At 45.4% G+C, this 13,853-nt stretch overlaps 1 protein-coding gene across 1 annotated transcript in view; it reads right to left on the minus strand.

Moving 5' to 3' along the window:
* Positions 1-13,853, minus strand: part of LOC130107683 (plexin A3) — a 107,913-nt gene that overhangs the window by 65,493 nt on the left and 28,567 nt on the right. The window contains exon 7 of the mRNA XM_056274398.1: positions 11,774-11,785. Within this exon, the coding sequence (XP_056130373.1) occupies positions 11,774-11,785 (12 nt within the window). The remainder of the gene's footprint in view (positions 1-11,773; positions 11,786-13,853) is intronic.

Genomic DNA, 13,853 nt, shown 5'->3' on the forward strand with positions numbered 1-13,853 from the left:
AGGAGGGCAGTGGGTCTGCTAACACTTGCTCCGGGAAATCGGTAACCTTAGTGACCAGATCATCTGTAATGTTCTTGTTTTTCTTTTTTCAGTCGGGACACGTTGAAACAAAAAAATCGCTATTTTTACGAATATTAACTTTACTGCTCCTGCCTGGTTTACAGGTAGCTTTCGGCGGCTCCATTGCTTTTGAAAAGCAAACTATAGATCGACCATTTAGCTAGCATAGCCAGTGGCAGGTTGCTTAGCTGACTCGTCAGACCCCTGAGCCAATCAAAAGCCTGTGATTTTATTTGTTTTACGAAACAGACCAATAAGATACATCATGTTTGGAAACAAATTAACTGACAGGTTTAACGCCTGTCAGTCACGATAGATGCAGTGTATGAGTAGGCTAGAGGGGCGCCGACAAATAATCAAAACGATAACTAAATAATTATTGGTGCCATTTCAGACGGGCCGTGGGGTTTCGGGGGGGGGGGGTTCAGACACGAAAACCACCTACCTGGCTACGTGCCTGGTCCTGCACAAAGCCCTGATGTTGAGAGCATACAGAACTCTGCCCGGAGAAAGAAAGAAATTAGCAAAGAAATTAGTGACTTGGGCACATGAAATGCAAGAAGAAGGCCTGTTAGGGGCATGGACTGACCCATCACCCAACACCCAACAACTAGAACAATGTGAGACACAGGCCCGCGTTAAAGCGACCAAGGCGGAAGAACAAATTGAACAGGCGGGATGCCTAACGAAGAAAACACAAATACAAAAAGCAGAAAAGGAGGCAGATAGGCAAGCCACCATGGCCCTCTGGTTTTTTGAGATGTTACAGGCTATGCCCAAAATGCCGAAACCAACTCAACCAGAAACAAAGCAGAAAGGCAGAAAAGAACAAGATAAAGTGACCAAAATAAAGGAGGAAGACACAGAAAAGAAGGGGCCCAACATAGGGGAACACCTCTACCCAACCCTAGAGACCCAACCCACGGCCCCTCTGCAATATAGTCATAACCCATTCTTAGAAATACCCCTGGCACCAAATACTCGACCCCAAGGCCCAAAACAAGACATACAGGCCCCTCTAATGGCAGTTAAGAGTGGAGTCATAGATGTGAGCATCGCCCCAGAAAACGTGGAGGAAGCTCCCATCACCCAGGTGGACTTAGAACAGAAACTCGCACAGATGACCAAACACATGAACGACATGGAGGAGAATACAAAAAAAGGAATAACAGAGCTGCGGGCAGTGAGTGCCCTAGAATTAGAAAGACAAGGGAGGGCATGCTTGGACAGACTTAACCGAAGAATTAGAGAAAAGAAACGAGTATGTTATGCAAAAATCAGACCGAGAAGATAGAGAGGACGAGGCATGGGGTGGAGAAGAAGAAGAGGAAAAGGTAAAGCAAGAAACAGTGACTAAAGAAAAAACTAAAAAGAAGAGAATGGTACAAAAGAAAGACAGTAGCAGTGAGAATGATACAAGTAGCTCTGAAGACAAGGCACAAATAAGAAGGTCGGTAAGGATAGCCGCTCAAGATAAGAAAGGCTGCTCCTACTATGATCTGATCGTAGAACCCCGCCCTAAACCTAAAAGAAAACAAAAGCCCCCCAAGGCACAGTACTCCCTGCTCACTACCACAGGACAGGGAGGACAGGCCCAGGTGACGTACAGCCCGTTTAGCCAACTAGACATGAAACAGATTGAAAGCAGATTACCTAGAATACAGGAAGGAGGAGCAGGATGGATAAACCAATTTATAGAAATGGCAAAAGGCACCACCCTGGCGCTAGGCGACATTAGAAAATGTGCTGGGACCTCCCTTAGCTTAACAGAACTTCGGGAGTTAGAGCAGAGGGCGGGCACATCAGAAGACCCAAATGAGGGAAATCTATCCCTATACATAAGAAAGCTCTGGAGGGAGCTATGACTTATGTACCCCACTAAGGTTAGCAGTGCAGAGCTTACAAGCCTGCCCATGGTAAAAGGGGAGACTGGGATCCAGTACTTGAACAGGACAGCCAGACTGTAGAGGGAAAAGACAGGAGAAGCCATAATGGGAGCTCTAGAAAGGCTCTACAGGAGCGCTGTTGAGTCGTCACTACCCGAGGACATCAGACAAAAGCTGTTAGGGACAGTCGGTCTACCGCAGATGGAGTACAATTTATGGCAAAGCCATGTCGAGCACCACATCGATAGCAGGAAAAAGGGGGATGAAAGCAAAGCGGATAAACTGACGGAGCTGCAGCTACAGCTCACCAAAACTCAGCTTGAAAAGGAACGAAAGGACCTAAATGACGATAGAAAAAACAAACAAAAGGCAGGGCAAAATATGGTACAGACCGAAGAAAATTAACAACATCACTTACAATGCTACCAAGGGCCAGGCGGAGGGCGCAATAGCAATAACCTATGGGGGTGGCAGTGGTCTGGGTGCTTCACGTGCGGATCACCTGACCATTGGGCCAGGAACTGCCCCTATGGAGATGGCTTAGGGCCACCTCCCAAATATACCCTGCCCCATGGACAACAAGAACAATACGGGCAAAGACAATATGGTCACAATCAGGGAATGCCAAGAGGAAGAGGCAGAAGCCAATATAGGGGTAGGGGAGGACAAAGAGGGGGATATAATTTCAACTCGGGCCAACCGTCGTCTTATCAGGGGCCACACAACCCCCCAAATTCAAATATGATGCCATAGGGGTGCCGGGAACCAACGGGGGTAGCCAGGAGTTTCCTGAACCTATGGCCACCATCTCAGTGAATGGAAAGCCTGTAGAATTCATGATTGACACCGGTGCACGGCATAGCACGGTTACAGGAAACTTCCCCCCATCAGACGACTATACCTCGGTCGTTGGATCTTGGGCAACACTGAGAGGTGCCCCTTTACCGCCCCACTCGTATGCAAATGGAAAAACCATCAATTTGCCCATCAATTCCTTATGGCTAAAAACTGCCCTATTAATCTACTGGCTAGGGATATCCTAGGCCAGATAGGCGCGACCACAGTGTGCAATACCCACTATATGCCCATTTCACACCGCGGCCATCTTGGATTTTAAAAAAACCAAGTGGTGGGAACTTAGCCACGCCCCCTTCTTACTCAATCGGAAATCAATGCAGCCGGGGCCAGCGGCAAACATGGTTTGGACTACCAACCTCGAGCACCTACCGTCATTTACCAAAATATGAAAACTAAGCTGGATCTTTTCTTTTTCGAGTACTTTCTGCCTCTCCTGTGCCAGTGAGGAGAGACACACACACACAGGGCTGTATTCAAAGAAGCTGTTTAATCACAATAAAATAAAAAATAAGGGTAACACTTTAGTATGGGGAACGTAGTCACCATTAATTAGGTGCTTATTAGCATGCAAATTAGCAACATATTGGCTCTTAATTGGTCATTATTACGTACTCATTAATGCCTTATTCTGCATGGCCTTATTATACAACCAGTAAGCCATTAATATGAGTTTTCCCTCTATAACCTCAGAATTATTGCTTATTAGTAGTACCATCTCAATATGCTTTGCTTAGTATGGACTTTATAAGGTGGTAGTACCACAAGAAGAGTTATTCTCCCTTACTAACACTTAATGAATATGGTCTGTTCTTACATAACAAAACACAAAACTACAAATGTTAATAGTGTTAAATTACTCTAAATTAAGTTTTTGTTACTTAGAATATGTTCCCCATACTAAAGTGACATCTTGATCATTACTAATTCACTAGTAATTAAGTTTTTTTATGTTCCCCATACTAAAGTGTTACCAAGATACATTTCATTTTTATACTGTACATTCAATATTTATACATTAGATTGTCCCATCTACAATATTTTCATTCTTTGTCCTTTAACTTTAACAAAACTTGGTTCATTTTAAACTAAAATATGTTCGGTCAACTGTCATTCTGTTGTAGCAATAAACTGGAACTCGCTACCAACTCAAATCATCAATTGTTTACTAAACTAAGATAGTGATTGCTCATCTCAAGGTGTGGGCTAAAAAATGGGACTGTACTGAAATGAAGTTAAATATGTTTCAATCTATCTAAGGTTTGTGTGCACTATTTTCTTGTCAGCTGAATTTAACAAAGGTTTAAAACAGTGGTCCCTGAAAATGTGTTAGGAGAGCACACACAGTCCACATTTGGTTGACTGTTCCACTTAGTGAAAGGGGTATGACTCCATCAAAAATGTGGTACTCCTTTATGCATCTTATTGACCGTTCGACGTGTATTCTCAAGCCAGCAATACTCTGTGTGTCTGTGAGCTCATCACAGCTAAACTGTCCACTTGAGCCTAAAAATGCAGGGATGACAAGTTTTACATCTACTTCATCGAGCAGGTCTTTGATAAGGAAGCCCTTATCAGCCATGACCTCATCACCTGACTCTAAGGGCCCTTTCACACTTATGTTGTTTAGTCCGGACTTTCAGACTTTCCAGAAAAGTCCGAACCAGATTGCCAGGTGTGAAACCTCTTGGACCAGGGTACAGGGATCAAAGACTCGGTCTTTGGTCCAAGCTCAGGAGGTAGTCTCGGTTCAGACCAAGGTTCATGAATGTCTAATGTGAAATCAAAGGTTCGGACTTTCGGATCAATCATAGGAAGTGATAAAACAAACACAAACAGTAACACCTAGCAACAGCGAGCGCGCCTGGCAACAACGAGCGCACCTGGCAACAACGAGCGCACCTGGCGGCAACAACGAGCCAAAAGTTCAAGTCAAGGTCCGCTGGTATGAAAGCAAAAGTCCTGAACCTAATGACTATAAAATAACAGATGTGAAAGCACCAGAACCAGACTCTGGTTCAGACCTTGGTTTGGACTTTCAAGTGTGAAAGGGACATAAGAGTTCCAGAACACCTGACCTCTTAGTTATCTCCTTATCAGAAATACATCCTGTGTATAGATTACTTACCAGGCTAACTGACCCTGAGGGAGTGATCCCAATTAGGGTGTTCAAAACCTTCGAACTAGCTGTCTCGATGCAGAGCTCTGTGCCATCTAGTATCACTCTTGTGTTTGGGTAGAATTCCCTGAATACTGGTGGCATTAGCTCGTCTACTGCTGCTCTACTAGGCCATATTGGGAGGGTCCCTAACATAAAGAGCAAATAGTTGGCCCACATCGTACAGTTCCTGCTGACTGTGGCCGGCGACACATTGAATCGTACAGATAAATCCAGAGCAAAAAAGCCCTGCCTCACACGGCACAAGAACAGGAAAAACTGATCAATCAGTGATAAATGCTCTGCATGGAAGCCAGATACAGAAATGTGTTCTAGGTTATGGCTGTTCCTTTGCATTTGGGTCCATCGCACCATGGACTCTGCAGTAGGCTGTAAAGCTAGGAAGAGTGCTTTGAGGGTGTGGTAATCCATAAAACCAGTGTAAAACCTGATCAGATTGGGCGCACACTGGAAGCGTTCTAGACCAAAACGCTAACTTTTCAGCTTTTTATTTTCGTCCTCCAGGAAAGCGATGCGTTTCTTTACTGCGTCAAGCTGGTCTTCCACAGAAAGGGGCTTCACGTCGTAGTCATGATCAGGTAGAGTCGCCCAAACCTCACTGGACACATGAGGATATGTCATACATGTGGGAAGCAATATAAATCCACACATTTTCCTGTTATCAAGATGATGTGTCAGAACAGAGCTATCCACTACTGAAAGATTAGTGAATATATATATATATATATATATATATATATACAGATTTATCTCTTTCCCTTCTTTGATAGGAGTTGCAGGATGGTACACAGCAGTACGACATGTTGCTTCCAGCAGTGTTTTCAATGAAGTAAGAAGGGGGCGTGGCTAAGTTCCCACCGCTTGGTTTTTTAAAAATCCAAGATGGCCACGGTGTGAAATGGGCATATACCGATGTGATATTCCCGGCTGGACAGATCACTAGGTGCATGGTACAGAGAACAATTGACTGCGACCCTGCGGCCTCCGCCATGGTCTGGTTGGGAAGACTAAGACACCCGCATAGCAACCCCTTATACATAGCCTTCTCCAAATGGCGAAAGTGGATTGAAAGCCTCAGACCATATGCAGCACCAATAGACCCTGCTCATTGCACATTCAATTACCACATGTTACCAGAAGAAGAAGAGGAGGCGGCAGCATACGGTTTTGAATGGGACCTGGCTGTCCTTCAGCTTGAGCATTCCAGTATACCTTGGTTAACACTCACTGACATATACGTATATCGGAAAAGAAGGGGTAGCGGCAGCTGTCGACCTACCAGAAGGGTTGCAACTACTCTATATGTTGGCACCAGAAATGGTGCCTCATGTTACATTGACGGTTGCAAGAGGTGGAGAAGCAAAAAATTTGGGACCCATGGTAAAATGAGGTAGGGAATCAGATACCTGGGAGCCCACATGTAATCCCCTGTTGCAATACAACAAACAACTCCATATGTATAAAATATCACAGCTCTCCTCAACACCGATCGAACTGGAAGACAGAGTTCTTGAACGAACACACGGGAGAGAGAACACTGACTCCAAACTGGCAATAGATCTATTGAAAACGGTCCCAAAACAAGTATGGTCAACAGGCCCAATGGATGTGGGGCTCTGCACCAAAATCAAACCAGTACACCTCTCCCTAAAAACAGATAAGGTAGTGAATGTCCATCAATATCCCCTGAGTATAGAGAAAATGGAGGGGATCCGAGGAACAATCAAGGGCCTACTTGATGCGGGAGTGCTGTAGCCATGCAATACGCCTTTCAAGACACCCCTGAACCCAGTCGAGAAACCAGGCAAGGCCAATTACCAGCTTGTACATGACCTCCGCACCATTAACCAACAACTGGCGATATCAGCGTTCGACACGCCCAATCCATACACGATGTTAGCCAACATCGAAGCCAAACACACCTGGTTCACGGCCTTAGATTTGTCCAATGCATTCTTCTGTGTACCTATCACAACGGAATGTCAAAAACTGTTTGCTTTTTCCTACGAAGGTCGACAGTACACCTACACCAGGCTGCCACAAGGATTGAATGACAGCCCCTCACTATTCAATCAAGTAATGAGAAACTTGTTGAAGAGCTAACAGACACCCCCTGAAATCGCCATACTACAGTACGTGGACGACATCCTAATAGCAGGTTCCACGGAGAAACCCACAGCCGAGGCCTCCATCAACCTGCTCATGTAGTTAGGGGAACAAGAGTTCAACGTCTCCCAGAACAAACTGCAGCTAACGCGCCCCAGGGTCACCTTCCTGGGACGGATAGTGAGTAATAGAGGACTGGGCATCACTGAGTCACACTACTCCAGCATTTTACAACACCCAAAACCGGGAACTGTAAAGCAGGTGATGAGCTTCCTGGGACTGATTAATTACAGCAAAAACTTTGTCCCGGGGTTCACTGAAACGGTATTCCCTCTCCGACTGTTGATCAAGACAGCAGGTACGACGAACTATAGAGCAAAATTAGATTGGACCCTTGAAGCAGAAAAAGCTTTCATTGAAATCAAACAACAACTGCTTGAATGTTCTGCGCTTGCATGTCCCGACCACTCCAAACCATTCCATCGGGATGTCCATGAAAAACATGGGTTCGTCAGTGCCGTTCTGTATCAGAAAGGCACTGAAGGGAGGAGAGTCTTGATGTATTAGAGTTCCTCATTGGACGGTACAGAAAAGGGAGCACCAACTTGCGTGAAAGGAATTTGCGCCATTGCCACGGCAGTAAAACATACAGCACATTTAACAATGGCCAACATGTATATATCCATTCAGATCATGCCATAACCAGTTTCATGACTAGCCAAATGCTCAGTGTAACGCCGAACAGGACATCGCACATCAGAATCAGGGCTCTGATAGAACAGCAATGGTGGCATCCATACATGACGGATGTGTGTAAATATTTTGTACAGACCTGCGCGGTTTGCTTGTAGTACAACCCCAAACAGACATTGAAAACAGGACAAGGGGGCTTCCCGGTCCCATCCTACTCATGGTCAGATGTAGTCATAGATTGTACTGACATGGGTGTAGACAACAGGGTCAGAGGATTTAGATACATCCTAGTGGCAGTGGACACGTTCTCCCATTGGGTAGAGGCAATCCCGACCAAAACGGAAAAAGCACAGGAAGTAGTTAAATGGCTGGTTAAAGAACTCGTGCCCAGATATGGGTTGCCAAGAACCATCAGATCAGATAATGGTACCCACTTCACAAGTGAGGACCTGCAGAAGGTTGAGGAAATGTTTGGGATCAAACACAAATACGGCTCAGTCTATCACCCTGCCTCCCAGGGACTGGTGGAAAGAGCAAATAGGACAATCAAGGAACAATTGGGGAAATTATGTAGCGAACTAAGCCTGAAATGGCTAGACGCCATACCATTGGTACTGTCCAATATGAGATCTCAACCAAATGCAGCACTTGGGTTAACCCCTCATGAGGTGCTAACGGGTAGGAAAATGCCATGTCCATTCACCACTTGCCCTACCACAGACGGACACACTCTTATAGGACAAAGAGAACAGATTGGTGATTATGTAACAATGCTTAACATAGCAGTGAAGTGTTTGTCCTCACAGGTAAAGGAAGCACTTCTGCATGATCCAGACGACGTCGTCCCACCACCGGTGGAAATAGGGGAATGAGTGTTGAGGAAACAACACCGAAGAAATTGGAGTGAACCACGTTGGCTCGGCCCATTCCAAGTGGCCCAAGCTACTGACTACTCCCTGAAAGTCTGGTTGCAAACAGGCAGACTAAGCAACTGGTGGCAAAAGACTCAGTGCTGCAAGACAGACGCTCCGACCGAGCGGACACTGACTGACATCAGGAAAAACCTGAAGGACCTCGACAGTGACTATGACAGCCTTGACGAGACCTAGACATGACGCGGGAAATCCATTTAGGCGACTCGGATGTGACAGACTCCAGGGACTGATTACCCTATGGTGTCTCTCACTGATGATAACAGGACCACCGTTGTGGTGGAAAATGGCCCAGGCTTTACGAGAACGATCTAACCTAGAGTCAATTCATATTAAGAGACCTGGAACCCCACTAACTGATATCGCTAACGATACCAACCTGACCCAATTACACCACCACATAACTAAAAGAGCAGTCAACACAGCTCTAAGGGACAAATGTTTATCAATTTACAGGGGAATAGAACTAAGTTATACCACAGGGAAAAGCTACACTTTCCAATTTGACCTATGTGATGTAATTAACTGCGGGGGAAATCCACGGGTGTGGAGAGGCTATGATATATACCTCTGTGTAATGCTGGGGCAACACCCCGATAGGCTTTCGGGTTGGTGGTGCCCAACTTGGGCTTATGTTTGGTACAGTACGAGTCCTTCCTATGTACCTCAACCCCGATTAGCCTCAGACGGGAAATTAAAGGCGGCCCTAGTCAGGGGACAGCTGCAAGATAGAGGAAACCCAAAAAAGAACAACCCTCTCCTGCTTAGGAAAGGAGGGTTACACCAAAACCCCTTCCCACCACCAACCAGGGGGACCAGCTGCCGAGGTACTACTGAAGGTTTCTTCTACGTTATAATAGGAGTGGACGTAGCAGGAAGAGACCCCATGGGGCTGGTTAGAATAAACATGTTACCTCCACCCTCTGAAATGAACACATCAAGCCCTAATGCCCTACCCAATCAAACCCAAGAGGTATCCGCGTTTGATACTATCAAAATCTCCGTTAGGAAAGTTATGACCGTGGAAACAGGTTATGCCCAAGAAAACAGGTGGATTAATATGATGGGGGAGGCAGCAAAATTAGCTCAAAAAACAAACTGTGTGGTGTGCTCAGAACCAAGACCAAACTTATTGATGCTTCCCACCGCTATTGACACCAATTCAACATATGAGGACTGCTTGATCGAAATAATGGGAAAAGATAACCCTAGTTCAGAATGTCTACCCCTGGACTCCATTTATACGGTCACCCCTAGGGAAGCCATTGCCCCCATGTTTAACCCAGTCATAATTCCCTATAACCTCACATGCCTGAATCGCCGTAACAGCAGCATGTCCTCTGCTATATATGGAACCCTAAACAGCAAATATTGCCAAGTAACCCATAATGTTAGTAGTTGGCATAATGGCAGCCAGCTAACGGTTGCACGCACAGATGTTTGGTGGTTCTGTGGTGGGAGAGCATTATTCGGGTACCTATCACCTAACTGGGAAGGCCAATGCGCCCTCATCTCTCTCATCAGCCCAATAGCCATCATGGGACCTGAGGTTGTCCACCCTAAGTCACCACTGTACGTCAGGGTTCCCGTTAACAAGAAATTTAAACGGGAGTTCCTGGGAGAATTCAATTATAAAACCCCAATATATATAGATGCAATAGATGAATACAAACCAGTAAACCCTATAGCCAGCGGGTTCGAAGCTTTCTTCACCTCGGGAATCTCCACCTCCGCTAAGAATGTAGAAAGGATAAATTATATCCATTTTAATATTCAACGACTGAGCAATTACACAAGGGATGGCCTAGAAGCCATCCACGGTCAATTACAGGCCACCTCTCTGGTTACATACCAGAATCAATTAGCGTTGGACGCCCTGCTGGCTGAAAAAGGAGGTGTCTGTGCAATGTTCGAATCTCAGCGTTGTACTTTTATCCCAAATAACACCGCGCCTGATGGCACACTTACCAGGGCATTAACAGGTCTAAAGATGCTCTCAGACGAGCTCCAGGAACATTCGGGAGTAAATGACCCATTTGGAAACTGGATGTCAAAATGGTTCGGCAAATGGGGAAATTGGCTGTCCTCTCTGGCCGGACCCATATTGCTCATAATATTAGTGTTGATTATTGGAGTTTGTTTCTGTATACCTATGTCCAAGGCATTATGCATTCGATGCATGGACAAACACATGAAGTCTAGTGTAACATCCCTCCCCCTGCCCTACCAGATGACAGAAGTAGAATTGCTCAGGCCTCTCAACCCAGACGGAGAAAGCCTGTTAAAAGGCGAGACAGGGTCTTTTAGGGAGGATAACCACTCTCTCAACAGTTACCATTCTGGGATGCTCGGTATGGGCCATCCCCCATGAGACGAAGGGGGCCTAGAGGATCCAAACCTCAGCGAGTTGGATTCGGATGACCCAGACAGCCCCCTGGACAGCCCTGTCTGAAAGAGGATCCATAAAGCATGCATTCTGCGTTTATGGCTCTATGCTTGAAGAAACGGCCTAGCCTCCCTCAGTTAACTACACTTTGTATTACTTATATACATCTCTGCTGTGTGCAATGAAGAAACGCTTGCTGCTTGTATTTAGCACCGATATATCCACATAGGCCTCGCAGGTCATTGAGAAACCCACAGCAGTGCCTTGCAAGGATGCCTGGGGGACATCCCACCCTGGGGCAGAACCAATGACCGAATACTGATATAGATACCCAGGTACCACACTTAAAATATTATATGAGGTGATAAATCACCTCAACAGGGGGACTAAAGGAGCTGGGCCTGGGAGTAGGAACGCTGTGTACACCAACCTCATTAGGACGGCCTTGAAGCAGGATTGCTATGCACATAAATCTGATTAAGACACGTGCTACACCTGCAAGACAACATGAGGGAAACGGGACCGACAGTGACGAAAGGAAACCAAGAAGAAGAAGATCACGCCTGTCTCCGAAAAGCACCACGCCTTGTTGTTTTAGTATATATGATTATGTTCTTCCACTATTTGGCAGACGACTCCCGGTTGCACCGAGGGCATATGTCTCCAGCGCTGCTACATTACCTGTGAGCTATTTGTTATGTGCCAATAAAACGACACGAACCAGCAAGAAGTCGTCTGACTTCTTATTTGCCTATGTCGACCTGAATCAAAGAATCGGGTGAGCCTTTTGCAAAAGCGAAGACTCAACACTGAAAGCGAGGAGTGTGCTGAGAAGGTGGAAGGAGCACTTTGAGAGGCTGATGAATGAAGAAAATGAGAGAGAGAGATGGTTGGATGATGTAGGGATAGAGAATCAGGAAGTTCAGTGGATTAGCAAGGAAGAAGTGAGGGCAGCTATGAAGAGGATGAAGAGTGGAAAGGCAGTTGGTCCTGATGACATACCTGTGGAGGCATGGAGATGTTTAGGAGAGATGGCAGTGGAGTTTTTAACTAGATTGTTTAACACAATCTTGGAAAGTGAGAGGATGCCTAAGGAGAGGAGAAGAAGCATACTGGTACCGATTTTCAAGAATAAGGGTGATGTGCAGAACTGTAACAACTACAGAGGTATAAAGTTGATCAGCCACAGCATGAAGATATGGGAAAGAGTAATAGAAGCTAGGTTAAGAGGAGAGGTGATGATCAGCGAGCAGCAGTATGGTTTCATGCCAGGAAAGAGCACCACAGATGTGATGTTTGCTTTGAGAATGTTGATGGAGAAGTATAGGCAAGGCCAGAAGGAGTTGACAGGGTGCCAAGAGAGGAGGTGTGGTATTGTATGAGGGAGTTGGGAGTTGCAGAGAAGTATGTAGGAGTGGTGCAGGATATTGTCACCTTCTTAAAACAATGGCCTAAGTCATATTTTAAAGTTTTTCCAAAAACAGAATAAACTGACAAATTTTGTTTCAGTTTCAGTTTATTCTGTTTTTTGAAAAAACTTGAAAATATGACTTAGGCCATAGTTTTAAGAAGGAGATGAAATGTATGAGGGAAGTGTGACAGTAGTGAGGTGTGCGGTTGGAATGACAGATGGGTTCAAGGTGGAGGTGGGATTACATCAAGGATCGACTCAGCCTTTTCTTGTTTGCAATGGTGATGAACAGGTTGATGGACAAGATCAGGCAGGAGTCTCCATGGACGATGATGTTCACGGATGACATTGTGATCTGTAGCGAGAGTAGGGTGCAGGTGGAGGTATGTACTGGAGAGAAGAGGAATGAAAGTCAGTAGGAGCAAGACGGAATACCTATGCGTGAATGAGAGGAAGGGCAGTGGAATGGTCAGGATGCAAGGAGTGGAGGTGATGAAGGCATATGAGTTTAAATACTTGGGGTCAACTGTCCAAAGTAACGGGGAGTGCAGGAGAGAGGTGAAGAAGAGAGTGCAGGCAGGCTGGAGTGGGTGGAGAAGAGTGTCGAGTGATTTGTGACAGACGGGTACCAGCAAGAGTTAAAGGGAAGGTTTACAAGATGGTTGTGTTGTGGGAAGAGAAAAAGAGGAAGGCCAAAGAGGAGGTTTATGAATGTGATGAGGGAAGACATGCAGGTGGCTGGTGTGACAAGAGGATGATGCAGAAGACAGGAAGAAATGGAAACGGATGATCCGCTGTGGCGACCCTTAACGGGAACAGCCAAAAGTAGTAGTAGTAGACTCTTTACATATATTCATTTAGCACATTCTGATAATTTACCTGAGATTGTCATCTCATGGGATACTGAGAAGACGTTTGATAGGGTAGATGGGAGTACCTATTTGATAGGGTAGATTGGGAGTACCTATTTGCAATATTAAAGAAATTTGGCTTTGGAGATACATTTGTTAGTTGGGTGAGATTACTATACACATCGCCACAAGCTAGTGTTGAAACAAATGATATTCATTCTGAATACTTTGCACTAGAACATAGGACAAGTAAAGGATGCCCTTTATTGCAATCTCTCTTCACCCTGGCTGTTGAACCACAGGCCATCTCATGAAGGTCCTCCACTTGTTTTAAAGGTGCTATTCATAACGGTGTTGAATATTGATGATCTTTGTACGCAGACGACTTGATGCTGTATGTGACTGACCCTGCTTCTTGTCTTCTGGGTATTCTGTCTATTATGGATACTTTCAGGTCTTTTTCAGGATATAAACTAAATCTTTCAAAGAGTGAA

The sequence above is a fragment of the Lampris incognitus genome, chromosome 2, assembly GCF_029633865.1.
Source record: "Lampris incognitus isolate fLamInc1 chromosome 2, fLamInc1.hap2, whole genome shotgun sequence".
Classification (NCBI taxonomy): Eukaryota; Metazoa; Chordata; class Actinopteri; order Lampriformes; family Lampridae; genus Lampris; species Lampris incognitus.